The sequence below is a fragment of the Pinus tabuliformis genome, chromosome J (genome assembly GCF_031772625.1).
Source record: "Pinus tabuliformis cultivar Carrire ecotype Pingquan chromosome J, CPIR1, whole genome shotgun sequence".
Lineage (NCBI taxonomy): Eukaryota > Viridiplantae > Streptophyta > Pinopsida > Pinales > Pinaceae > Pinus > Pinus tabuliformis.
Window position 1 is genome coordinate 399,285,552 of NC_142295.1, and position 27,816 is coordinate 399,313,367.

The window sequence follows — 27,816 nt, forward strand, 5'->3', positions numbered from 1 at the left end:
AAATTTCTCTACTTATTTGCAGCGGAATAGAACAACAATATAACACAGTCTCACAATAGCGAAAGACAATATTTTTCTAGGGAACCCAACTGGGAAAACCCTTTGCTTGATTGAGAATTTTACTGATAGAAATTTTGAGCAATAGATCTCTTACAATACAGTCTTGTTTCAATAGAAAACACTCTTGTCTTCCTTGCTTGTTCTAAGCTTGAAACCCTTGTAGAATTTTGATCTTTGCTCCCTTCTTTCCTTGCATGGCTGAGCTCTGATTTCCTTGCGTTGGTTGAGGAATTTTCTCCTATTTCCTAGCGCATGTGGAGCTCCTATTTCATAGGAATTTCCTCCTAAACTCTAGCACATTCCACAAGGAAAATTCTCCTTCTATCAAACTCGCACAAGCCTCTCCTTAGCTCATCTTTATCTCACAAGCTCTGTTAGGCCCCTATAATACTAGTGATTCCCCATTACTATTGTCATTGTATCCCTTATTGTTATTATTGTGCCCCTATTGTCCCCATATTGTTATTAGTATGCCCCATAGAAACCCACTATTGTTATTTTTGTGCCCTTATGTTATTACTGTTATGTCGGCTTGATTACATTGTGACCCCTTAGACTCCTATATATAGAAGAGAGGTTTAGTCATTTGTATCATCCAAGAATTGTTCATTTGTGTAATGTAAAGAAGGTTGCCCCTTCGAAGAGGCTGAATTCTAAAGCATTGATCTATCTTTTCTATCTTTTTGTGAGCTGGTTTCCTAACATTTGGTATCAGAGCTTTGGATTCTAGGGTTTTGCTAATCCAAACAGGTCATCGTGACATTTTCGCTATAACTTTGTTTCTACGATGTTTCAAAAGCTTAAAAAAAAAACCATTTGGACCAAAAGCGTTCTAAACTTCGGGTCCAAATTTCAGAGCTTGTCTCACTATATTCGCGAAGATATGATCTGAGGAAGTTGGTGTTTTTGCAGACTCCCTAATTACATTCCAAACAAGTGACCTGAGGAAAATCATCATAACTTTTGTTTTGAGCATCAGATTGAAATTTTGTAAGTAGTTTTAGAAAGAGGACATCCTGTAATTTTCTGTGAATCAGTTTCAGGTACTAAGGTCGAAACAGTGACATGTGGCACGTCGTACAAGTTCTCTCTACTGAACTATTCTATAATCAGGACACCATGGAAGAGTTGGCATAACTCTTACTTGGAGAACCCAATCTTGATCAAACTTGCGGGGTTAGAAAGAGGACTCAAAGGGCTACCGTAGGACTAGAATTCAAATATTCAAGATTCGCAGTTACAGAGATACAACATATTCAATATCCAGCTCTTACAAAGTTTTAAAAAAAAGGTATGTAGTTTTTTTTTTAATTTTGCATAAGATTGGTTTGAAAAATTAGTTTGAAAGAATTCAAAGGGAATAGTGAAGAATTATTAGCATTAATTAATGCCCCGAAGAAAGAAAATGGAAACACCTAGTAAGCAACCTGAAAGGTCTAACATGACTCGTGAAGAAGAGGAAGAAATGCAACATGATATATAAAAATTACAAGACCAAGTAAAACAAATTTCACTCTCACTAAAGGTAAAGGAAGCCAAGATGAATGGCGTGGAAACTAATATGAATGGCATGCAAGTTAAGATGGATGGCGTGGACACTAAGATGGATGGTTTAAAGAAAGGCGTAGAAGCTAAGATGAATGGCATGGACGATAAGATGGAAGAATTGAGGATGAATTTGAATAAGTTGCTACAAGAAATGGTCACTAATGGTGAAAGGGTAGTAAAGGAAACACATGATGAGAACATAAGGGTAAAAGATATTCCAGAGGAGCATAGGATTGATGTGTTCATAGGGACTTTAAAGGATAATATCCAACATGAGCTTCGCATTTGGGAACCTGATTCATTGGAGAAGGCATTCAGGTTAGCAAGAAAAATGGAAAGCAAAATTATGTCAACAAGGAAGCCTACCATTCACAAGTATAAAGATGAAAGTGTTGTTGCCCCTAGCCTTCCACAACCTACAATGTTGACACCACAACAATTGGAAGAAAAAAGAGCAAAAGGGTTGTAATAGCAAATACACTAAAGGCCATAAGTGTGCTGAGAAGAAATTATTCTACATAGATTGTAAACAGAGGAAGAAAAGGAACAAGAAATGTCAAAAGAGGAGGATAGACTCCAGGAACAAACCCTAGATAAAGAGGAAATGAATCCGACCATATCTTGTAATGCATTGGCTGGAATTACCACTCCTCAAACTATCAAGATAGAAGGACATATCAAGAAAAAAAAGGTAATAGTGTTGATTGATTTAGGACTATGTTGCCAGGAAACGTGGGTTCGAGGACGGGGGGGACGGCATTTTTGGAAACAGGGTGCGTGGGTTCGTCGGGTAATATAATAATATTAAATTTTAATAATTATATTTTATAAATTATAAATTTATAAATTATAATTAATAACATATATGAAATTTCAAAATGCCTATCCACATATATCCAAAGTGGATATTGTGGACTTGCTAAAGACATGTTTTATTTTGCAAATTTTGGAACACAATTTGAATCTATTTAACAAAATTCAAAGTAAAAGTTATGTTAATAGATGTTAATAATAAATATTAATGAGAGACTAAGCTATATTTTATGACAGCATAACATTCTTTTGAATCTTTTCTGTGTAACCATGACAGCTATGTGAGAGAGCTCAAGGCTACTACTAAAACTAAAAATTCAAAATGCACCTGGAAGTTACCGTGCCCACTGCCTACATATCTCTCAAAGTAAGCTTCATAGGTTCATGATTTTAAAAAGTGTTTTAGCTCTACTGCAGGTTCAAAAGGCATTCAAAATGCCTCAATCTATTTCTCTCATTGGCCATGGTAGTGGCTATCGAACTAATTGGATGAAGTAATGTTTATTTTTCTGTTATCCCTTCCTATGGCTAGCTGTGAAGATTTTCATGAAGGAACTGTTTTAATTGTGAATAACTGAATAACTTTGAACTTTGAATTATCCTGCCATTAATCTATGCTCTGTCATTTACCTGCACACTGCAGCATGGCGCTGCTGGTCAGCAACACATTACTTCATTATGCATAAGTTGTAGAGCTTACAAAGGACTTTGATCGTCTGCAAGATACAGCTTAAGTTGAAGAAACCTGTTCACATCGCCAGGGATGGAGCCACTTTCTCCAACTTTGAAACTCTTCCATGCAGTGAAGGCAGAGTTATAACTACCATTCCCATTCCTTTTTAACAATGTAAAATCTAACACGTGAGGTATCAAGCCAGTACCTATCTGGTTAAGTAAAACCCGCACAATGAATAATACAGCGAATAATTTCATTAAGGCCAACTTACTCGGTGCCATAGTTACACTTAACACGGGAGTTAACCAAACTCAAGGTCCATGCACCCAGTAAATTTATATGCTGATCCTTATGCAGAAATATTTACGTATCTTTATATTTCTCAGTTTTTGTCAGTCACTTGGTTTTTATCTCCTCCATCTAGACAGGTATTTATATCATATCTATATTTATGTAACCCTTAGTCACTCATTCTGAGCCCTGTTCCTACCAACCTTTTAGATTAGGACGTTATATATCATGGTATTGATAACTAGGCACACTGCATATGTCATATACATAGTTAGGGGCAGTAATACGCTCTTGAAGCTCCCATTCCACCACAGCGAGCTTGTAAAACGGTCTACTATCCTAAGTTCAGTAATTTCAACAATTTAAGAATGCTTATTCAACGAATGCCTGAGTTATAGATGTAGTATTAAGGTCACTGATCTTATTTTAATAGTGCTATGGTTTGACTTAACAATGAAGCACTAAAGGTACTCAAGAAGAGTATAGTTGGATTCATTTGAATGTGGTTTCCTGTAGCTGAAATGCGCATATATTTGTTTCTAGGGCAATCAAATAACTGAGCTATGCCCTGTCCGATGTTGCAACTTATAAATCATTAAATTAAGAATATAGTTTTTTTTATGAAGAACCCAAAGAACCCAACTCGAAGAACCCAAAGAACCTATGTTGCCAGGAAACGTGGGTGCGGGGACGGGGACCGGGACCGGGACGGGGACGGCATTTTTGGAAACAGGGTGCGTGGGTTCGTCAGGTAATATAATAATATTAAATTTTAATAATTATATTTTATAAATTATAAATTTATAATTAATAATATATATGAAATTTGAATTTGTATATTTTTTCAACTTTAAACAAGAAAACTTTAATGATAATCATTTAAACATGCACATCATTGAACATTCAACATTGACATTGAAATTTCAAAATTTATCACCAAAAAACTGTTCTTTTGAATCTTTTCCGTGTAACCATGACACTGTGATAGCTATGTGAGAGAGCTCAAGGCTACTACTAAAACTGAAAATTCAAAATACATACTAGGATAAATGCTAGACTTAGCTATTTTGGTGAAACTTGGGACAGATTTTGTCACACACAGGCTTTAAAATAACTATGCAGCTTAGGTTCATTTGCAAGGATGCCTATCAATGAATTAGGCTGTGGTCGTACAGACCCTTCCTCCTACACAGCCAAGGAGTGTTAGCATTTCTGCCTCCTGCTCTAATTTCAAGACAGCTTCTCTCCTTATTGAAATTGCTCATTCTGGCTGGAGCTTGAGCTTGTAACTTTGCTTTGAATGTTTAGTCTCTCCCATATAAAAACACAATTTTTTCGTAGGAGATTCTTCTCAACCTGATAGTGGTCTAGAATTTTCTTGATGTCTAATCATCCACCTGCCCCATGCATGGTGTGCTCTGTGGTAAAGCAATCCCAAAAACAGTGGCAGCCTTACCCTTCCACAAAACACACTTATCAGTCTTTGTTTCCCAATAAAATGCACAACAGCCATCTGATGGCTTGAGGGATAGTTTGTCTTTGAGTGCGAAGCTCTGCCTGAATATTAATTATCTAAACATAAAACATCTTCGCAGTTTTTAGAGATTACTTGGTGTACAAGTCTGTAGAGACCATATATGATTTAGGCATATTTTCCTAGTTTTAATCTTAACATGATGTTATCAGAAGGTTGTGAGAAATTGGCAGATTTTGATACTTAATTTAGCCATTGTCCAAAATAGCCCTTCGCCATTTAACAGCATTAGCTGATTACATCTTATGGCTGGTCTCAATCCTACTTTCTATTTGAACGAAAATGTCTGAACCTGTATGTGTGCATTTACAGTTTATAATTTGATGGTTATTTGGCTCGGGAATGAATGTTTCATTCCAAATTGATTTACAACAATTCTTAAAAAACAAGACTTGTAAAAAACTTTAAAAACCGGGTGCGGGTACCCGTGCAACACAGGTTTTGATGGTAAGGACCGTGGAAGAATGTTTCATTCCAAATTGATTTACAAGAATTGATTTAGGGTTTTTTAGGTTTTGTTATAAGTTTTACCTTTGTTATAAGTTATTTTTTAAATTTCAATAAAAAAAATTATTTGAAAATTAAATTTTTAATGTAGTTTTTTTATGAAGAACCCGAAGAACCCAAAGAACCCAACCCGAAGAACCCAAGAACCCGTTAAAGGAAAAGATTCCAATTTTTTTTTGAAGAACCCGGTTCTTCTGGGTTCGTCTAGGAAGAACCCGTACCCAAATCCGGTACTTGGGTGCGGGAACCCGGGACGGGTTCGAGAACCCCACCCCCGGGTGCGGGTACCCATGCAACACAGCAAAGAACCCGAAGAACCCGAGAACCCAAGAACCCATTAAAGGAAAAGAACCCAAATTTTTTTTTTGAAGAACCTGGTTCTTCATGTAAGAACCCGGTTCTTTCTGAAAAGAACTCGTACCCGAATCCGGTACTTGGGTTCGGGAACCCGGGACGGGTTCGAGAACCCCACCCCCGGGTGCGGGAACCTGTGCAACATAGAATTCAGGAGTACCCATAATTTTATTCATTGTAAGGTAGCAAAGGAATTGAATTGCTTCCTATATCCAGCACCAAAGTGTCAAGTGATAGTTGAAAGTGGAGGAATCATAAATTGCTCTGCAAAGTGCCATAATATCAAGCTATCCATGGGAGAATATGTATTGAATAGCCCAATGCTTTCCATTCCAATGGGTGGTGCAGATGTTGTACTAGGAGTCCAATGGCTACAATCCTTCAGTACAATATTTTTGAATTTTCAAGAACTTTTCATGAAATTTTGTGTGGAAGGAAAGGAAGTTGAATTAAGGGGTATTGCAGGGAAACCGGGAAAGATAATCAGCTCTACCGGTATGACAAAGCTTCTAAAGACGGAACAACGAGGTGTAATTGCACAATTATGTTCGCTAGAGGTTCCCACATCAAAATCATCTATTTCTCCAGATATCTAAGAAGTCTTGGACAATCATTCCAAGGTATTTGAGACTCCCAAAGGTCTCCCACCTATTCGTGATCATGATCATGCTATTCATTGGATTCCAGGAAGTGTTCCTCCAAACATCGAGCTGTACAGATAGCCCTATGCCCAAAAGAGTGAAATTGAACGTATAGTTGCAGAAATGCTAGAGGTCGGTATAATTCAACCTAGTCAAAGTTCTTTCTCTGCTCCAGTAGTATTGGTGCACAAGAAGGATGGATCATGGTGCATGTGTCCGGATTATAGGGAGCGCAACAAGCTCACTATTAAAGATAAATTTCCTATTCTTGTCATTGATGAATTATTGGATGAATTGCATGGATCAATTTACTTCACCAAGTTGGATCTTCGTTCAGAATATCATCAAATATGAATGAAGACTGAAGACATTTCGAAAACAGCGTTTAGAACTCATGAGGGTCATTATGAATTTTTGATCATGTCTTTTGGCCTTACCAATGCATCTTCTACATTTCAAGGTTTGATGAATTCCATTTTCAAACCCTCCCTTGGAAAATGTGTGTTAGTATTTTTTGATGATATACTAATCTACAGCAAGTCTTGGAAGGATCATGTTGAACATGTTGACAGGGTGCTCAAACTATTGAAGGAGAAACAATTATATGCAAAAAGCTCCAAATGTTTCTTTGAAGTACAAGAGGTGGAATATTTGGGTCATATTGTATCTCATGAAGGTGTTAGGGTAGACCCTAGCAAAATTAAAGCCATTACGGAATGGAAAATCCCCACATCGATAAAGCATCTGCGAGGATATCTCGGGTTGACACAATATTATCGCAAGTTTGTTAAGAATTATGGGAGAACAGCAGCACCTCTAACAACATTATTGAAGAAATATGAATTTTCATGGACTCTAGAAGCAACAAAGGCCTTCGAACATCTTAAAGAGGCAATGTGCCAAGCACTGGTCTTAGCTACACCGGACTTCACAAAAACCTTTATTGCGGAACGTGATGCTTCAGGAAATGGAATTGGTGTTGTTTTAATGCAAGATGAAAGACCCATTGCTTTTGAAAGTTGTCCAATCAAGGGAAAGTATTTATGCAAATCTATTTATGAGAAGGAAATGTTGGCAATACTACATGCACTTAAGAAATGGCGACCCTACCTAATGGGAAGACACTTCAAGGTAAAAACGGATCATGATAGTCTTAAATAACTTTTTAGAACAAAGATTATCCTCTGAAGAGCAACAAAAATGGGTCACAAAGATGTTGGGTTCCGACTTTGAAATCATCTACCAAAAAGGGAAGCAAAATGTTGTGTCAGATGCACTCTCAAGAAAGGATGAGGATGTGGAAGCAATGTTGTGCGCCATTTCTATTATCCAACCAAATTGGATAAACGAAGCAAGGGAAGAATGGAAGAATGATGAAGAAGTGTGGGTCCTCATTCAAAAGTTACAACAAGATCCCAATACATTTGATACATTTAGCTAGAAAAATGATTCATTATGGTACAAAGATTGTTTATACCTATATAAGAATTTCCAACTCAAACAAAAGATTCTTATGGAATTGCACACTTCTCCCTTTGGAGGCCACTCAGGATTTTTAAAAACTTACCACAGGGTTAAGAAGGAAATTTTTGGGATGGCCTTAATTCATATATTCAAAAGTTTGTGGCAGAATGTTTGGTTTGCCAACAAAATAAAGTTGAAACAATTAAGACCCCAGGTCTATTACAACCTTTGTCCATTCCAAGCCAATGTTGGGAGGAGGCTTCAATGGATTTTATCACAAGTTTACCCAAGTCCGAAGCAAAGAGTGTCATCATGGTGGTAGTTGACAGACTTACCAAGTATGCATACTTTTGTGCATTATCACATCCATTTAAAGACAGTACAATTTCTACTGCATTTATGGAAACAATTCAAAAGCTACATGGAAACCCAAAGATTATTGTAAGCAACAGAGATCCCATTTTCACTGGAAATTTTTGAACAGAATTATTTTCTTGTCTCGGTACTCAGTTAGCTCATAAGCTCATCTTATCATCCTCAATCTGATGGGCAAACTGAGATAGTAAACAAATGTTTGGAAGGATATCTTTGTTGCTTTGTATCTGATAAAGAGACACAATGGGTCAAATGGTTGCCTCTGGCTGAATGGTGGTATAACACTTCTTTCCATACTGCAGCAAAAATGACCCCATTTATGGCACTTTATGGATATCATCCACCATCCATCACATCATATTTAAGAGAAAATTCTAAGGTTCAAGCAGTGGAACATCACATCAAGCATCAAAAACAAGTTCTGCAACTCTTAGAGGATAACCTCACGTTGGCACATAATAGAATGAAACAACAGGTAGATCAACATCGCAGCGAAAGAAGTTTTGATGTACGTGACTGGGTATTCCTACGACTACAACCATATAAACAAATGTCCCTCAAGCAAGCTAAGAGGGATAATAAATTATCACCAAAATATTATGGTTTGTACAAGGTGTTGCAAAAGATTGGTACTATGGCATACAAATTGGAGCTCTTGCAGCTTCCCGAGTGCACCTAGTTTTCCATGTTTCATGTTTAAAGAAGGTTATATGTGACAAGCTCCCACTTCAAACAATATTGCCAGAACTTGACGAGGAAGGAAAAATCATATTGCAACCGGAAGCAGTCACAGAAACAAGAACTCGACAGCTACGAAATCGATCAATTTCGGAGTATCTCATTATGTGGAAGAACTTATCTGCTGAAGATTCCACATAGGAGGGTGAGAATTTTATACAGAAGCATCCAGAACTACTCAAGCGTTGAGGACAACGCTTTTCGAAAGGAGAAGGGCATGTTAGGCACCTATAATACTAGTGATTCCCCCATTACTATTGTCATTGTATCCCTTATTGTTATTATTATGCCCCTATTGTCCCCATATTGTTATTAGTATGCCCCATAGAAACCCACTATTGTTATGTTTTGTGCCCTTATGTTATTGCTATTATGTCGGCTTGATTACATTGTGACCCCTTAGACTTCTATATATAGAAGGGAGGTTTAGTCATTTGTATCAACCAAGAATTGTTCATTTGTGTAATGTAAAGAAGGTTGCCCCCTCAAAGAGGCTGAATTCTAAGGCGTTGATCTATCTTTTCTATCTTTTTGTGAGCTGGTTTCCTAACAAGTTCCACACACAAACTCCTGCTCAAGAATAACAATACAAATTGTGCCTTGGTTCTACTTACAAGAAAATTTAATTAGCTAATTCTAGTATGTTCTATTTTTGGAACTCAAATTGGTGATTGATGAGTTAATTGAGTCTAATTGACTCATGTAACTCATCCTGCATCAATTTAGAACTTGAGACTCACTTGCTTGTCTTTTCCCAACGATAAATCACACTAGAAGACACCAAACTGAGACTTCCACTCCAACACATAAGTCGAATTGCTTCATAACTCGTCCTATTTTTTAGGAAGTCAAGTGTGCTAAAGAAGAGCTTGTTGATGCCTCTTTGACTACAGCACAAGTCAAAGAAGACCTTCACTCACTACTTTTCAACACTCGCTCTTAGCGAGGAAGGGATTTTGTACAGCTCCCAGCTTATCTCTAAAATGAACAAAATTGCTTCTTGTCAATGCCTTGGTCAAGGTATTTGTTGTCTACTCCTCTGTTGGAATGTACGATAGCTTCACTAACCCTTTCTGCACACAATCTCTGAGATGATGATACCTGATCTCAATATGTTTTGAGTAATCATGAAACACTAGGTTCTTAGAGAGGTTGATGCAACTCTAATTATCACAGTGTATCATGGTAGGCTTCATCCTCTGTTTGAAAAGTCCCACAAGCAACCTCCTCATCCAAATAGCCTCGCATGTTGCCAAACTGGCAGCCATGTACTCAGCGTTTGCTAAACTGAGTGCAATTGATCTCTATTTCCTGTTGTACCAATAAATAGTTGTTGACCCAATGCTGAACTCCCTGCCCAATTTGCATCTGTGAAGCCCTCAAGCCTCACTCCATCAACCTATTTGTACCACAATCATAATTTGTTGTGCCTCTAAGAAATCTCTACACATGTTTTGCAGCAACCCAGTGAACTCTGGTCAACTCCACCATGGACTAACTCAGTTGGTTCACTGCAAAACAAATATTAGGTCGTGCGTTGACCAAGTACATCAATGACCCTATGAGTTGTCTATATAATGTAGCATCCACTAGCTCTATTGTGTTAGCATCCATCTTCCTCTAGTTTGTGACTAGAGGCGTGGCCATGGCCCTGCAATCCTGCATATGAAATCTTCGGAGAATCTTTGTAGTGTAATTCCCATGTCCCACGAAGATCTCACCATCACCCTGCCAAACCTCCAAGCAAAGGAAACAGTGCATAAGCCCTATATCCTTCATCTCAAACTCCCTTGCAAGGTCCTCCTTGCAATACTGGATCAAGTTGTCTGCTCTAGTCAATATAACGTCATCAAAATAGAGCATTAGAATGAGTGGAATCCCACCAACCATGATGTAGTATAGGTTGGCATCCGCATCACTCTTAGTGAAGCCCAATCCTCGAAGGTAGCTATCAATACGAGTGTACCATGCTCTTGGAGCCTTCTTGCACCCATAAAGAGTTATCTTTAACCTGCAAACATATTTGTCTCTGTTGAAATGCTCAAACCACTCTAATTACTCCATATAAATCTCCTCCTCAACCACTCCATTGAGGAATGTTGTCTTCATGTCCATCTAGTGGATGTTCCACCCCACCTATGTTGCAAGTGCCAGAATAGACTTGATGGATGAATACCATGCTACTGGGGCAAAGGTCTCATCATAGTCTATGCCCTCAATTTGTGAGAATCCCTTGGCCACAAACTTCGCCTTGAACTTGTCCATACTCCCATCTATTCCATGCTTCACTTTGTACACCCATCTCAACTTGATGGATGAATCCTGTGTTACTGGGGCAAAGGTCTCATCATAGTTTATGCCCTCAATCTATGAGAATCCCTTGACCACAAACCTGGCCTTGAACTTGTCCACACTCCCATCTGCTCCATGCTTCACCTTGTACACCCATCTCGATCCTATCACTAATTTTCCCTCGGGTCGTGGCACAATCTCCCAGACATCTTTCTTCACGATGGAGGAATATTCCTCCACCATGGCATCCTGCCAAACCTGCTATGAAGTTGTCTCCTTGTAAGAAGAAGGCTTAGTGTCCACCAATTCTGTCATCGGTGCCATATAACCTGTGTACCTCTGTGGTTGCTTGCTCTGCTTGAACATAGTGTTAGGAGCTTCAACATGCTCCTGGGCCTCCGAAATCAACCAGTCAGCCCACTTGGCTCTCTTCCTTCCTATGCCAAGAGTCTCCAACTAAGTAGTTTCCTACTCTTGTCCTAGTCTCTTCTCCTCAGCATCTTGCTCTGCATCCTGTTGTGTGAACCTCTTGCCACCTGTCTAAGTCTTTGTCTATGATCTTGCCTTAGGTTCCTCCTTAGGAGCGAGTAGTTCCTCCATCTGAAGTATTGTTGTTTGCTCTCACTGCAAGGACTCCCTCAAAGATCTATCCACCTCAAACCTCACATCCCACCTCAAAATTGTCTTTTTGAGTCTTGGTAGATACACCTTGTATCCCTAAGTTGTCTCATTGTATCCCACAAAATACCCTTTTCTGTTGTGGTCTCCAGCTTCTTCGTTCTATCTTTGGACACATGGCAGTAAACGTTAGTGCCAAAGGTACGAAAGTGTAAAACATCAAGCTTCTTGCCAGTGAATGCCTCCTCTAGTGTAACTCGTCCACCTTGTGTGGAATCTTGTTCTACAGAAATACTGCAATGTCGCATGCCTCTGCCCACAAGAACATAAGCAGTCCCTAATCATGCAACATGGCCTTGGCTACTCCAACAATGCTATACAATTCTTCCTCTCAGCCACCCCATTCCCTCCTAATGCCCTCTTTTGCACACCACTTCTTGAATGCATTGGAGACATATTCTCCCCCATTGTCACTTTTCATTGACTTGATCTTTTTCCCTATTTGGTTTTCTACCAAGACCTTAAAATCTAAGAACTTGGTCAAAAATTCATCTTTCTACTTCATAAATAATATCCAAGTTTTACGAGAATAATCATCAACGAAAGTAACATAATACTTATCTCATAAGAGACGGAGAAGAGAAGGGTCCACACACATCTAAATGCACCAGCTCCAAAATACCTTCGACTCTGTTGTCTCGGCCCTAAAAAGAAGTCTTGGCATACATGCCAAGCGTGCATCCCTTGCACACTCCATTCTTGTGAAAGCTGCATGTTAGTAATCCTGTGGATATCTACTAAAGAGTCTTTAGCGCCCCATGACGCAAGTGACCCATGTGCTTGTGCCATAGTTCTCCAATATCTTTGATATGCTCACCACTTGCCTTGTTGCTTAGGGTTGCACAAGTCTCAACCTGCAACTTGTACAGGTTCCTCTTCCTCACACCTATCTGCTTAACAGATCTAGAAGTTAGGTGCTTGAGGTACACCTTACCTATGCTGAAGATGACAACATATCCCTTGTCCTCATGGGTTGCTACTGAAACCAGGTTCTTCCTCAGCCCTAGAACATAGAGAACATCTCTAAGATGGAGAGAGTTCCCAGGCTCCCTCTCACAGCTAACAGTACCAACTGCCTTGATCTCATACTTGCCATTATCTCCAAGCTCAATACAAACCTGCATGTCCTCCTCTAGTTGGATGAAATACTCCCTATTCTAGGTCATATGGAAAGAAGCTCTTGAATCAATATACCATGTGCTACTGCCTACTAAGATTGCCATGCAAGCTATGAATGAGAAGTCTTTCTCAAACTAATCCTTACAAGATCCTTTCTTTCGCTTTGGACACTTGGTAGCACAGTGCCCAAACTCATGACAATGGAAGCACTTGATCTTGCTCAGATCCTTCTTCTTGTCACCCTTCTGACTGGACTCGCCCTTCCCTTTGCCTTTCCTGCCCTTGGCTTTTCCTGCAAGAGCAAAATTTTCCTCGTCCTCGGTCTTAACTAATCTCCCTTCTCTGGTTCCTACCGGATCTCTTATTGTATGCAATCAATCCAAAACCTTTCCCAATTGGGAAAGTTCTCTCTCCCACTAACAACATCTTGGAACCCTTGCCAAGACTTGTGAAGTCGAAGGCAAAACTCATAAGGTCATGATCAGATACAACTTCACCCACACCACCTAGTTCATCTCGAACCTGAGTGAACCTAGTAAGATATGTGGCAATGGGCTCTCCTTGTTTCATCTAGATACTCCTTAGCTTCTCCTTAAGAGCAAGCTTCCTAGTATCATTGGTACTCTGATATAATTTTAAGATGGCATCAAACATCTCATATGTTGTCTTCTTCTCATGGATATGAGGAACTATATGATCTTTGACCCCTTCTAGAATAATCCTCCTAGCCTTGACATCATTCTTAGTATGTTGGGCCAATTGTTGGGGATCTTGAGGTGGTGCTATCGCCTGCTTGATAAAATCTCCCACCCCATTATCCTCCAACACAATCATGATCCTCCCTTTCCAAGAGATGAAGTTTGATGCTCCCTCTAAACAATGATCAGCTCTCAGTCCTTGGTACGTCATTTTCCAAGTCCAAGGAAGTGCTCTTCAAAATTCTGATCTATGTTCTTCCAACAAGAAACCGATCTCATTAGTGCTCATATTTATTTTGTTCACAACTCTTATACCATATAGAATTTCCTTGAAACTCTGAACTGCTTCAATGAACAATTCTGAAAAATAGTTTCTATTCATAAAGACAGAGAATTTCTCTACTTATTTGCGATGGAATAGAACAAAAATAAAACAGTCTCACAATAGAAAAACACAACATTTTTCTAGGGAACCCAACAAGTAAAACCCTCTGCTTGATTGAGAATTTTCTTGATAGAAATTTTGAGCGATAGCTCTCTTACAATACAGTCTTGTTTCAATAGAAAACGCTCTTGTCTTCCCTGCTTGTTCTAAGCTTGAAACCCTTGCAAGAATTACGATCTTTTCTCCCTCCTTTCCTTGCCTAGCTGAGCTCTGATTTCCTTGCGCTAGTTGAGGAATTAGCTCCTATTTCCTAGCGCAGGAAGAGCTCCTATTTCCTAGGAATCTCCTCCTAAACTCTAGCACATTCCACAAGGAAAAATTTCCTTCCATCAAACTTGCACAAGCCTCTCCTTCACTCGGTTCTCTCACAAGCTCCACACACAAACTCCTGCTCAAGAGTAATAATACAAATTCTGCATTGGTTCTCCTTATAAGCAAATTGAATTGGCTAATTCTGGCAAGTTCTATTTTTGCAACTCAAACTGGTGATTGATGAGTTAACTGAGTCTAACCGACTCATGTAACTCCTCCTGCCTCAATTTAGAACTTGAGACTCACTGGCTTGTCTTTTCCCAAAGATAACTCGCACTAGAAGACACCAAACTGAGCCTTCCACTCCCACGCATAAGTCTAGCTGCTTACTAACTCGTCCTAATTTTTAGGAACTCGAGCATGCTAAAGAAGAACTCGTTGAGGTCTCTTTGACTTAGGCACAAGTCAAAGAAGACCTTCACTCACTACTTTTCAACAGAAGGAAAGTATTGAATGTTAGGCATGTCCGTCCCAATGATATCTATTCCCCTTTATTTAGTCCCTCTTCCTGTAAGGGAGGTACTCATGTTTCTTATTCAGTTTGAGAATAAGCATCATTCTTAGGGCCACTATCTGAACCTTTAGATGGCTAACATTCTTTTTTTGGTTCCACTTGTTGGGCAATCACAGGCTCTTGTTTAATGAGACTTCCCTAGGGCAACACGGTTCGGGTGAGATGCCTTCTCACTTTAACGTGATTATTGCATTATAGATCTGCTTTAATGGGACTGTTTCCATTTTAACTTCACAAAACTTCTGAGTAATCAGTTTTCTCAATCATCGCATCTGGATTTCTTAAACAAACAATATTTACACAAATGAAAATATACATGATGATGGGCCATGGCCGTTTTTGCTAGGTAATATTCTATGAAAAATGTTTTCCAACTCCGCAAGAGATTGCAAAGTTGTGGAAAACGTCGGGAAAAAATTGGGATTAAATCCCCAAAACGCGATTTTTTTTGGCTGGCCGATTAAATCGGCCAATTTTTTGCCCATTTTTTCCCAGTTGAAAAAGTCGAGATTAAATCGAAAAAGTCGGGATTAAATCGGGATTTTTTCCAAAAAATCGTGAATGATGTAGTTTCTTTAACGATTTTTTATTTTATTTTTGAAAAAATCGGGATTTTATTGAAAAAGTCGGGATTTTTTTTAAAATGAGTATTTTTGTTATTTTTTAATTTTTCCGACTTCTTAAAAAAACTCCCGACTTTCACGACTTTTTCAATTTTTGGACCCTTGTCGATTTAATCCCGACTTCGAATTTTTCCACATTGTTGCAAATAGGCTATGCTCTGATAAGAAATATATAGAAGTGCCTTATTAATGTGTTTTATCTTTGTTTGATAAGCTTCATTCCTAGAAACAACATACATGTATACCATATTTACAGATTCACTATATTAAAGCATCTTAGAATTCAATCATAATTGTTTTCAATGGTAGTTATAACAACAATATCATTAAGATATCTTATTACAAAATGACATTGTTAAAAAACCATAAAACCATACAAAAGTAGGTTAACATTTAACATTTCTTATATTTGAAGAGAACATCAATGATTGCACTTACTCCCCTCTGTCATCAATGTCTTTGGTAAGTAATCTAGCTACTACAGCTGATTGAATAGGGACCATTACAGGATTATCATTTAGTACTCTTAAATTGTAGTTGAACACTTTCATAATATTTAGGGTGGTTTTGTCAACCATTGTAGAAGCTAAATTTACACCCTAAAAGTGCAGGCAAGAACTAACTAACTCATACAAAACAAAATGTAAGTGGTCTCTGATGATACTGATCCTGTCTTTGTATTCAGTTGAAGGAAAAGATTTAAATGGTAAATTTCAATAGGAAAGAAATATTTGTCATGTCAGAAACAATTATACAATGCAAGATCATTTCTTCAGTGTCTAATATTTAATTAGCATTTAGGATAATAATTAGCATATAAAAGCATGCTTGTATTTATTGTTTACATCTGCATTAAACATTGGTTTTCATCCATCACTGAATTAGAAAAGGAGGGCCCTGGAAGTGTCTCTATGTCTTACCAGAGGAATGTCATGTAGAGCTCTAAGGGTTTTACTGCTATTTTCAACAGCCCATAACCGTACCACCCCATTACCAGCTCCTGATGCAGCAAGATCGGTTCCTCTGCACACTGCCACAGCTCCAACCCATGACTCTACGGAAGGGGTGATTCCCATTTGATTTGTGATACCATTCGCTGTATAAATGAGCCATCTTTTTTAGCATCCAATCAATATAGTAAACACCAAGTATTTTAAGGTCCTTAAAAAACAAAACAAGTAAGATAATAAGACTCGTATTTTGATTCAAATTATGAAAAGATGAGTTTTTAGCCCTCTTACATCCAAACTTCATTATCGAAGTCAGGATACTCAAAACTCAAATGTTCATGCACAAAGGACTGCTCTCCTAGCAATTCTTTCATGTTTCAGTAAGTGTACTTGTAGGGAAAATGCCTCCCCTTCCTAAACATACCAGACAACAACAAAGAATAAAATCCCAGCATAACACATACAGCATGAATAACATACCAATACTATTTCCATTCGGTAATTGTCTTGCTGTCGCTTCCTCATCTGGCTCTTCCCTAGTACTCGTATCTTCTGAAATATTTTCTACAGTAGCATGCCCATGTGCATTTTTTGCCATAAAAACTGGCTTCTTTCTCAACATACTCCAAAGCTCAATGCTTCCATCATCAGAGCCAGAGAGGAAGTCTTCATTATTGATGAAACAGCAACATTCTAAAGATGCCGCATGCCCTCTGAAGACCAACTGTGTCTCCTCAGGGACCTACAAAAGTCACAACGCAGTAATTATAATTTATAAATGTAAAGCAAGGAATCAGGGAAAATCTACAAATACAAACAAGAAACCAAGATGGAATCAGAAGGCACCCACAGATAAATATAGGTAGAAAAAGAGTTTATTCTAAAACCAGGATCTGAGGAATGCATACTTTCCTTCCATCTTATCCTTTTATTCTCGCTTTTTATGCACGCATGCAATCCTCTCATGTGACTAATTTAAAAATAAAAAACAGTCATGCATATTCTAACATTTTTTAGCATAAGTAAACTCGTAGTGATATATAAACCTGCAAGTACAAGAGATGGACTACCGTTCAGTGTAGACTTTAAAGAAGATATCAAAAGCCTTATTGAATGGGTGGGATGTGTACCAAATAAACTTGGGAATCATTACCCTCACTTTGCAAAAATATACCCACTCACTGAATACTCCATAAAATTGGGAGAATATGTCTAGTAAGTTCGACACTTTAACCATTCAAAGATTCTATATCAATCATCCACCTTAAACCCAGATCTATCAAGCAACAAGAGAGATCAAATTTCTTGAGGTGTCAATTTTTTTATCAGTTGTTTCCATCTCATGTTCTTTCCTATTAAATGATTAAAAAACAGAACCAAAAAAAAAAATTACATCTCAAGAAAGTTGGTCCCTCTCAGTGCTTGATAGATCCAGATTTAAGATGGGTCTCATTGGTTTAACTTTTTTGACCTTGTCACATACATATGTATGTACATATTAATTTATGTTCTATTTAGTTTTTTTTATGTTAACAGAACATAATGTTACATGACAACATCTCCCCCATACTAGGCTGTAGAGCACCTCGCTACTCTCAGTGCAAAAAGTAGATCAGATTAATTATTCTGTTTTTCATTTGATATATACAGCAGACAGATATATTCAAAAATTATAAATTATTTACTATCTCAAAGAGAAATATGATAATCTCACAAGTCAGACCTAATCTGCTCACTGCTCATACATATAATTTTCTTAATCAGCATCAACCATTAACTATTCATTAAAATAGGATATTTTACACAGTGTATGTGGTTTAAAACATATCACACCTTCCATAGTCGCAAAGTGTGATCACGTCCAACAGACAGAACTCGTTCTTTTCTCAAACAATCAACTGCAAGGATTTCACTTTGGTGACCATAAAGAGTGTCCATATAGGCCCTATCCTCTGCACTCCACAACTTGATTGTACGATCAAAAGATCCTGATATAAGTTGCTGTGTGCCTTGACGAAAAGCTAAACAAGACACAGCTCCTCTATGACCCCGAAAAGCCTGAAATAAATGAAACATAAAACATGAGCAATTTTGCTGCCTAGAGACACCACATGTACCCAGGAATGGCATGCAGAATAGTAGTACCTGAATATGTTTACGTGTTCGAGTATCCCATAAATGAACATAATGATCTAAACCCCCAGTTGCCAAATAACGGCCATCAGAACTGACAGCCATTGATAAAACATGTTTGCTACCCTGTTTCTTTGAACCTTTGCCTTTCTGTGTTTTAGGAACTTCATTTGAACTTGAAACAGATACTGCTTGGCTAGGCCATTCATATTTCTCACTTGCACCAGTTTCAACATCCCAGTGAATAATAGTGCCATCTTTTGATGCTGAAAATCCTCTCAAATCATCTTCTGTTAGCGCCACAGTTGTGACAGACTGCTTGTGCCTTTTAACAACTCGACATTCTACCAGCTTTGATGGTGTCACAACTCTGCAGAAGATTAACTATGAGCTCTCTTTGTTAAATTCTGACACAGGATTTCATATATTACAAGGATTTCACTCAGAAAATTAAAACTTTATCATAAGATTGGAGGGCAATTCAAAATTCCACATGGTCATTATTCACTAAAACTGTAATTATGACAATTTCTCCAAATTCAAAATATATGTGACCATTCCATTACTCAGGGTTTCAGAACCCATAAAAGACTAACTAGTGAAACTGTTTTATTCAACATTCCACAGCATCAAAAATAACATCAAATTTTGAGTAATAAATCAAACATTTCCTGATGACTGCAATACGGTTCAAAACTCAATAACTTATCACCATGAAAAGTTTCATTGAACACAACTACAACATGAAAAAAACCATGACCACTCATTGATCGGCATGTTCCTTGGATAACTTATTCCAGATACCAAAGCTCTCCTCCTGAATATGTAGGTCTTACAAAGATGGATATCACATTCACATATAAACTACAGTCAAGACAATGAGAGTGTGCAATCCTGGACCACATCATGGCATGTATTCCAGCACAGAAAAGAAGATTTCCTAGTTTATTGACAAAAACATATGCATGAATTAAAAAAGATCTTTATTTTTTATTTTCTTTAAACTGTATTACAGTAACAAATACATGGTATTCACAACTTTAGTATAACTAACCAAGTAACTTTTCTGTAGTCTTCCAGATAACTGTTAATGCCTTGCATGTTGGAGAAAGTCATGGTTCTTTTATGGTCAAAATTAAATTGAAGGAAAGCATAAGATCAAAATTGGAAATTATAATTTGGCAGAAAGTAAAAATTCTTCAGTATCAACATAAATTCTTCCTAAGCCAAAAGAAGTATGTGTTACTTAGTGCAGCCTCTGAGGTCAGGGCATGTTGCCCGAAACAGCTCCAAAAACAAGAGTCTAAACCAAAAGGTTGTGTTAAGAATTGAACAAAAGTGACACACAACACAATAACTGGCAGAAAAGGCTTTATGCCATCCTCAAAATATTTTATTGATATCCATATATGAATTTATGGTACATGAATTTGGTCCACTCTAGATCAATATCTCACTGAAAACTCATCAATGGATCATGATAACACCTCATCAAAGACAACAAGCAACAACTCATATCAATGTGGCCATGGACTTTGTGATTGTCTAGGGACTCTCAGTCTAACATTCGCCCCTCAATCACAAGTCTAAAATATTATAACAATAAGATAACAATAACTGGCATCCAATTCAATATAAAGCTGCTGAACTAAGCTCCGATGAAAATATACCTAAAAAACTCCCAATATCTAAAACTTGAAAATGAACAGCTGACATGTCTCAGTCTCAACATTCCCAATTAATAACTGAAATGATTGTTGATTACCTGTTGAGGAGACCAACTGCTATGCTAGAATTTCTAAATGCCCACTGAATTTTGATTGTGATAAGACTTTGAAACTTGAAGCTTGAATATCATCGTTGCATGTGACATTCCCCCTTGTCGGATGCAAAGTGAGAAGTTCGTTGAAGGGATCCAAGCTTGAGCTTTGGATTCTTTTGTTCTTCAACAATTCATAGTTGAAGGGACCCAAGCTTGAGCTTTGGATTCTTTAGGTGGTGGTTTTGTTGGTTGACCACTAACCATCTTCACTTGATTTGGTGATTTTTGGTTGACCACTCACCAAATTCCATTCATATTGGTGGTTTTTGGTTTACAACTACCCATTTTCACTTGAACAATGTGGTGATTTTGGATGACCACTAACCAATTTTATTTGAGCAATGTGGTGGTCTCAGTTTACCACTAACCACTTTCCCTCCCCCCTCCCACTTAGGGTGTATAGAGAGTTTCTTTTTATCAATGTGCTCCCCACTTTGAGATTGGAGAGTACCACTTCAATTCATGTTTTAATTTCAGTGAACATATAGAAGTAGATCTGCGTCATGCCCAATATTATCTAGAATAATTGTTTGAAAGCTTTTTAATTTTGTCGTTTCTTCTTTTTTCTTTTTTTACCTTTGTCTTGACTAGATGGTAAGACTTATGCATTTTCTTTACTTGTTGATACCATCTCTGGGAATTTACCCATCCATAATGAATTGTCTTCTTAACCTGCTTATGCTTTCAACATTTTCAGATAAGAGATTGCTCTTCCCACAATAAAAACAAGGATGGAGATCAAAACATTGACTCTCCATGTGACCAATTTTTTGACATGATGGCACTTATCATCAAGATTTTGAACATGTTCAGGAGATCCTGCACTCACACTAAATTGGTTTGGATATGAAAGTTATTTCCTTTATCATATCCCAATCCCTGTTGATTTCTCTTGAATGATAATTCTTTCCAGGGTTTGACAAACATCTTCGAAAGATCCTTTTGTAACTCTTCATATTGTTCTTTCACTTCTTCAAATTCATTTTGCTGTTGTTGCTACTATGACTCCTTTTGTAACTCTTCATATTGTTCTTTCACTTCTTCAAATTCATTTTGCTGTTGTTGCTACTATGACTCTTTGCTTCTTCTCGTAACTTATCTTCAACTATTGTTTTTTTCATGAATCAATAGGAAGATTCTATCTCAATCAAGTCTTTTGTATCACAATTAGCATCAACAAACTGCATTGTCTTCGGTATCACATACAGTGCGATTCTGTTTCATAGAAAATATATCCAAATATATATTTCAAGACATTCCCCGTACATATTTCTTAGTTATTCCTTGACAGCTTTCTTGACTGTTCATTACGTTTGGTATTTCAATCGCTTGATAAATTGATACTAGATAGCAAAGACCAATCACAATAACAGGAAGTGGCCACCATAAAATTTCAAGCACATTTGAATAAAGAATTTCATTAACCGCAAATAATTTTTCTCCAACACATATGGTAACCCTTATAATGTTATCCATTGAATAACCACAAACAGTTTTCCTCCAATACCTCTACTGATTTCTTAAAACTTAGCTTCTTTAAGTGTCTTTCCCATTGACGCGTCGGTAGAATAAAAGATACTTTCATCTGTTGATGGTCTTGCAAGCAGTCACATATGCGTTAATTTTAGGTATGTTCTATGCTGAGAGCAAATTTACTTCAAATTGTCCATATTAGCTCAATATCAATTCCAGATTAGCAATCACATTTAACATGATAGTAAAATGCAGATAGAACATAAACATAAATCGCAGCAAAACAAGCCAAGACAAGAGGGCACAAGATGTGGCGCCAGCCAGGGACAAACCCCAATGTGGGGAAACCCTTGATCATTTCTTCTTATATTCTTCAATAGTTCAGCAGAGAGAGAGATGGTACATATACATCAGAAGTCAACATTTTGACTTATCAAAATAAGAGCAGAGATCTTCTCTAAGAAGATGACATATGGGGTAGCTGATTTGAACTCAGGTGAAGGCATACTGCTTCGACCGATCCTCCAAGGTGACTCCATCACCATGCTGCACCTCACTGTGCTGCATCTCATCATTATGTTGCACCTCATCATCATGCTGTACCTCACTACCATGCCCATCATGCTGCAGCATGCATCATCATGCTGTCTCCATCATGCTGTACTTCATCGTCTCGGTGCTGCACCCAAATATCACTGAGCTGTTCTCAACATCACTGATGTTGCCTACATCATGTTGTATTAAAGTTAGTCCTTGATACAGTCAACAACTCAAAGACTGCAGTGATCCAAGAGAGGTTCCAGCACTGCCACTGATTAGTGCAACCCTTAAAGTTCTATACTGCTGGCTATGGCCTGCGGCCTAGCTCAGCAGCAAGATAGGTCTACACACAGCACCCAAATATCTTGACCCTTGAACAGCCTATCCTTGAGGCTGCACCACTGTCAAATCCATGCTGTCTAAGCTCCTTCTGTGACTGCACCTAGTCACCAAGATTCTATACCCAAGTCTGTAGTATATACCGACACTGTAACAGCGTGTATGACTTTCCTTAGGACTGCACATAGGTGTCCTTATTCAAGCCTGCATTGAACCTTCTTACACAGCATTAGGGCCTGTCTTTTAGGCCTCCATTATACAGTCATAAGCCCTCCTATTCTCTGCAGCTAGGGCATAATATGACCCTCCTAAATCAGCATCTAGATGTCAGTCATAGACCTGCGTTTTTGCCCAATCCTTGCTGTGATTCCATGACCGCATTTAGGGCAGCGTTAGAGCTGTGTTCTTTCCAGCGTATGAGTGGAATAAGGCCAGCAGATAAGGCCTGCATTTAACCTCCTTCCATGACTATGTTAGGGACAGTGAAGTCCCTCTTCTTGCTGCGTATAGGACAGTGTATTGGGGTCTACGTTATGCCTTGTGATTAGCTGTGTATAGAGGACTGCGGTTAGGGCTTTTGTGGATCTCCCTTTAGCTGTGTTCATGACTGTGTTAAGTGCCTCTTCTTGCTGCGTATTAGACAGCGTATTAGGGCATCAAGTGGCTTCTCCATACCAGCGTTAAGGCTGGCTTTATGGACTGTAATTTAGGGCAGCGTAGGTCTCCTTAGAAAACCCTTTCAGCTCCACGTCTAGGGCTTCTCCTTGACAGCGTATAAGAAGCTGTGTCTCCTCCATGACAGCATTAGGGTCTAGGGCTTCTTCTAGGGCAGCGTATCATCTTAAGATCTCTCCTCCCACCAAAACCCAAAGACAAGTGGAGAGGAAGAGATCACAAGAGGTGTGTGTAATGACTTGAAAGTCACCTTTATTTATAGTGCTACGTTGAGGATGAAAGGGAGCAATTTGGTCGCTGGCTGACCTTGTCGAATTGTCCCATAACACAAATAAATTCATATATCCATGAATACTTATCAGAATCGGATGATCTTTAGATCAATCCTACACCTATTGACGAGAGGAATCCAATAAAAATATCAGCTGCCATGAATAAGTAAACCCACATGGAGTTTAGCCCTAGTTGCCAATTTTAACACTTTTGCAGTATCTCATTTGTATCACCTGTTACATCAATCTTTTGGACAAGATCCTCTATACCACAACTTACATCAACATTTTGGATGAGTTCATATGTATCCCAAGCTACATTCATCTTTTGTATTAGAACCTCTATGTCATAAATTGCATCAACCTTTTTGTATGGGACTATTTGTTGCACATGTTGCATAAATCATGTCAACAATTTGATTCTACCTTTCTCTTAATTTTATCTTAAGTGCATCAATCAATTGATCCTTCATATGAATCATATCTATTTGACTAAAGATCAATAAGCCAATTATGAAATTTGTGTTTATATTATTGTAAATTCCTTGATTTTCTGAGAGCCATTTTGTAAATGCTTTCCTTCTTTACCCATTTGTTTCTTTAAGTCACTGTTATCACTGAAAATGCTGTAGCCAAAAAAATTTTAGCCTGGCTTAAAGAGTGGGTGTTTTCGCAGCGCCTGAATTATTTTAGCAGTTTCGCAGCGCTACCTGTTTGAGTGGTTTCGTAGCGTGCTACGAAACTGGGGATTTGTTCGAGTTTTCAGTGGAGGCCCAAATCATAGCATGCCTATTGTACACTGGCTACAACTGCTGTGGATGAGGTTGATGTGCTTAAAGGTCTATGTCAGATCTTTCAGATAAGATTGAAGATATCAAGGCAATGATGTCAGCTCCACCGTTGCCCGAGGTTCTTCAGGCTCTTTATAATGAAAAGAACGTTTCTCAGGATAAAAATGCTTCCTAATTGCTAATCACTTGAAAGAAGGAAATGCATCTAAAGCTTTGGAACTCTTGAATTCCTTGTTTCTATTTTACTGCAAAATATGGTACCCAAGGTTGAATGTTTTTCCTATGTATTGTGCTCGGTTTTTCCAATGGATACCTTACAGTTTGTATAGTCACTGCTGCACAGAAAGGATATAAGGGAACTGAACAGAACGCACTGGGAAATTTATTAGTACTATTTTTGATATTAGGACTATTTGGATGATCTGCTGCTGGTTGGCTATGGCTAATAGATAAAGGCTGGTAAATCCTATTGTCATTCAACTACAAGTTCTTGAGTTGAAAGTATTTGTCTCGGCCTAAAGATCAAGACATAGCTAGTCAAATTTCATTCAAAAATATTCCTCAACCGAAAGAGTTCAAATAAGGTATTTATAGTTGCGGTGCCTCATCTACACTTATATATATACAGTCCAAGATGTTAAAGAGGTGAAAGCTATTCCTGGGCCGTCACTGATCTGGGTGTTGTGTTTGACATTTGGGATTGTCTTTTCACAATCTGCAACCTCTTTCACAAAACAGGGAGCCTATTGAATTTGGCTGGCTATGGTGTAGAACTTGCTTTGAAGAACATGGAGTACAAAGCCATTGATGATAGTGAAGTGAAGAAAGGAATAACCTTGGAAGACCCCCGAACTGAAGACCTTAGCCAGGAAGTTAGAGGATTCATATTTTCCAAGCTCTTGGAACGCAAACCTGAGTTTACTGCAGATCTGATGGAATTTCGAGATTATTTGCTGTCATCTACAGTATCAGATACCCTGGATGTATGGGAACTGAAAGATCTAGGACATCAAACAGCTCAGAGGATTGTTCAGGCTTCAGATCCATTGCATTCTATGCAAGAAATAAACCAAAATTTTCCAAATTTGGTTTCGTCTTTGTCTCGGATGAAGCTTAATCAGTCAATCAAAGATGAAATTATTACCAATCAGCGGATGGTGCCTTCAGGAAAATCCCTGATAGCAATAAATGGAGATTTAATAAACATCGAGAGCATTGACCTTTTCTCGTTGATGGGATTGGTTCATGGAGAATTGTCATTGGCGGACCAAATAGCTAGGTTAAAGGTTCCTCGAAAGGATATAAAGATGCTATTATATACACCTGCACCATCCGAACAGGGTTCTTTTCGTTTAGACTTCCGTTCTATCCACGTACACTATCTGAACAATTTAGAGGTGGTATGAAGGACTTTTGAAGCAAAATTTCCAGTAGTATGGAGGGGTATACAAGGACTTAGGTTGCTTAAATGCTCACCTTTTAGCTGTTTGCAGAGGTGGACTCCATTCAGACTTCTTGTTAAGAGCACACAGGAATTCTCAAGATTCTCAAGCAAATCATTTACCAACTACAGATTCATTTGCTACGGAACAAATAGAGGTTGTTAACAGCAGTTTCGTAGCGCGCTACGAGACTGCTGTAGATGACTATTTTATGATAAAAAATGAAATTGATGCTGAGGTCAGCTAATTTTGAATGAAATGTTTTCAGAGCATAAAGGTGACTATTCAAAACTATCCTAGCTGTTCAGAAAATGACAGATGTGCCTTGCAAAAAGGTGAAATGTTTTGTTTCCAGCTAAAGTCTCGTTAAAGGCACTTTATGACCGAATTATTCGGGTTTTGGTTTTAGTCTTCAGTGATCCGGTTTGTACACCTGTTCAGCTCATAAGGCTTCCAGCTCATTTGAAAGGTGTGGTAATATGCGTTGTTTGGGAAGAATTAAAGAGCAGAGGACATGTTTTTAAAGTGATGAAGAGTGATGGGAGACAGAAGCCGTGAAAACAGAGCACCTCCCTTAGTTAATTAATGAAGCCATCTACGTGACTGGAATCCAAGGCCAACTCATTCAGTGTGTTCTCCTTCAAGACACCTAAACCCAAGCAGCAAAAGGACATGTGTCAAGAGCCAGAAAAGTATCATGCTACGAGGAGCAAAGATTGTGGATTTTGATTAAATGAAAACCATTTGTAATTTCAGTTTAGCCATTATGTAATTAATAAGTTAGTTATGCACTAGATAGGGATAGTCAATAGCCACCTTCGAGGCTCCCCTCATGCTGGAGGAGGAAGCTCGAGGTGGTTAAGTTTGCTTGCCTATATATGGATCAATGTTAGATGTAGAAAGAGTTGGACATTTTATACAAAAACAGAGTTATTTGGGCCATTGTAAGACTTGTGACAGTAATAGTAAAACAGTGTTGATTTCTTCTCAAGATTCTCGATGGATTATTGTGTTCAAATATAATGATGGTGTTTTATATTTTATGTTCTTTTACAGCCTTGTTGTAACACAATCACTCAGAATTCATAATCTTATGCTCTGACTTCCTGTGTGTTTGGCAAGCTGTGGTTTTGATGGAGTATGTTTGACATGTAATGCAAAGAGCCTTGACTTCCATGAAATGACTATGTTTTTCTTGTTTACCTAGTATATGAGACTCCATAGCCCAATGAGAACCAGTTTGATATGTTTCCAACCAGCTTTTGCTTTCATGAATGAGTAAAGAGTTAGCCATCTGTTGTAGTGAAGGATTTTTATCAAGAGTTTGTGAGAGAGCCCTCTCTGATCAAAGAGGTTGATCTTTGATCTAAAGTTAGGTTGAAAGAGTTACATGAAATCTTGCTTGGTTGCAGCCCTCAGTAGTGATTTTGTGATAACATTTTGGTGCGTCTGCCGGGAGCCTGAAGCTTACTCTCTCCCGAAATTTGAAGATTGGATTTCTGAAGGTAGCAGGAGTTCAAAATGATTTTCAAGGCTGCAAAACTACCTTGGCGACTCCATTGTTGAAGAATTCAAGGTTTATATATTCATGGTGATTCCACTGGAGTTATGAAAGACCCAGAAGCTGCCCTTCTTTGTTCAAGGTATGCATGCATAGATTTCTCAGGAATTCATGGTTTCCCAAATCATTTTCCCAA

General features: G+C 38.2%; 1 protein-coding gene across 2 annotated transcripts in view; it reads right to left on the minus strand.

The window, feature by feature from the left end:
* LOC149227460 (U3 snoRNP-associated protein-like EMB2271) overlaps positions 1 to 27,816 on the minus strand; it is a 209,421-nt gene that overhangs the window by 130,016 nt on the left and 51,589 nt on the right. For both annotated transcript variants that reach the window (XM_089377797.1, XM_089377796.1), the window contains exons 2-5: positions 18,778 to 19,135; positions 18,466 to 18,690; positions 17,113 to 17,374; positions 16,603 to 16,778 (exon numbers count right to left, since the gene is read on the minus strand). In XM_089377797.1, coding sequence (XP_089233923.1) covers positions 16,603 to 16,778; positions 17,113 to 17,374; positions 18,466 to 18,690; positions 18,778 to 19,135 — 1,021 coding nt within the window. The remainder of the gene's footprint in view (positions 1 to 16,602; positions 16,779 to 17,112; positions 17,375 to 18,465; positions 18,691 to 18,777; positions 19,136 to 27,816) is intronic.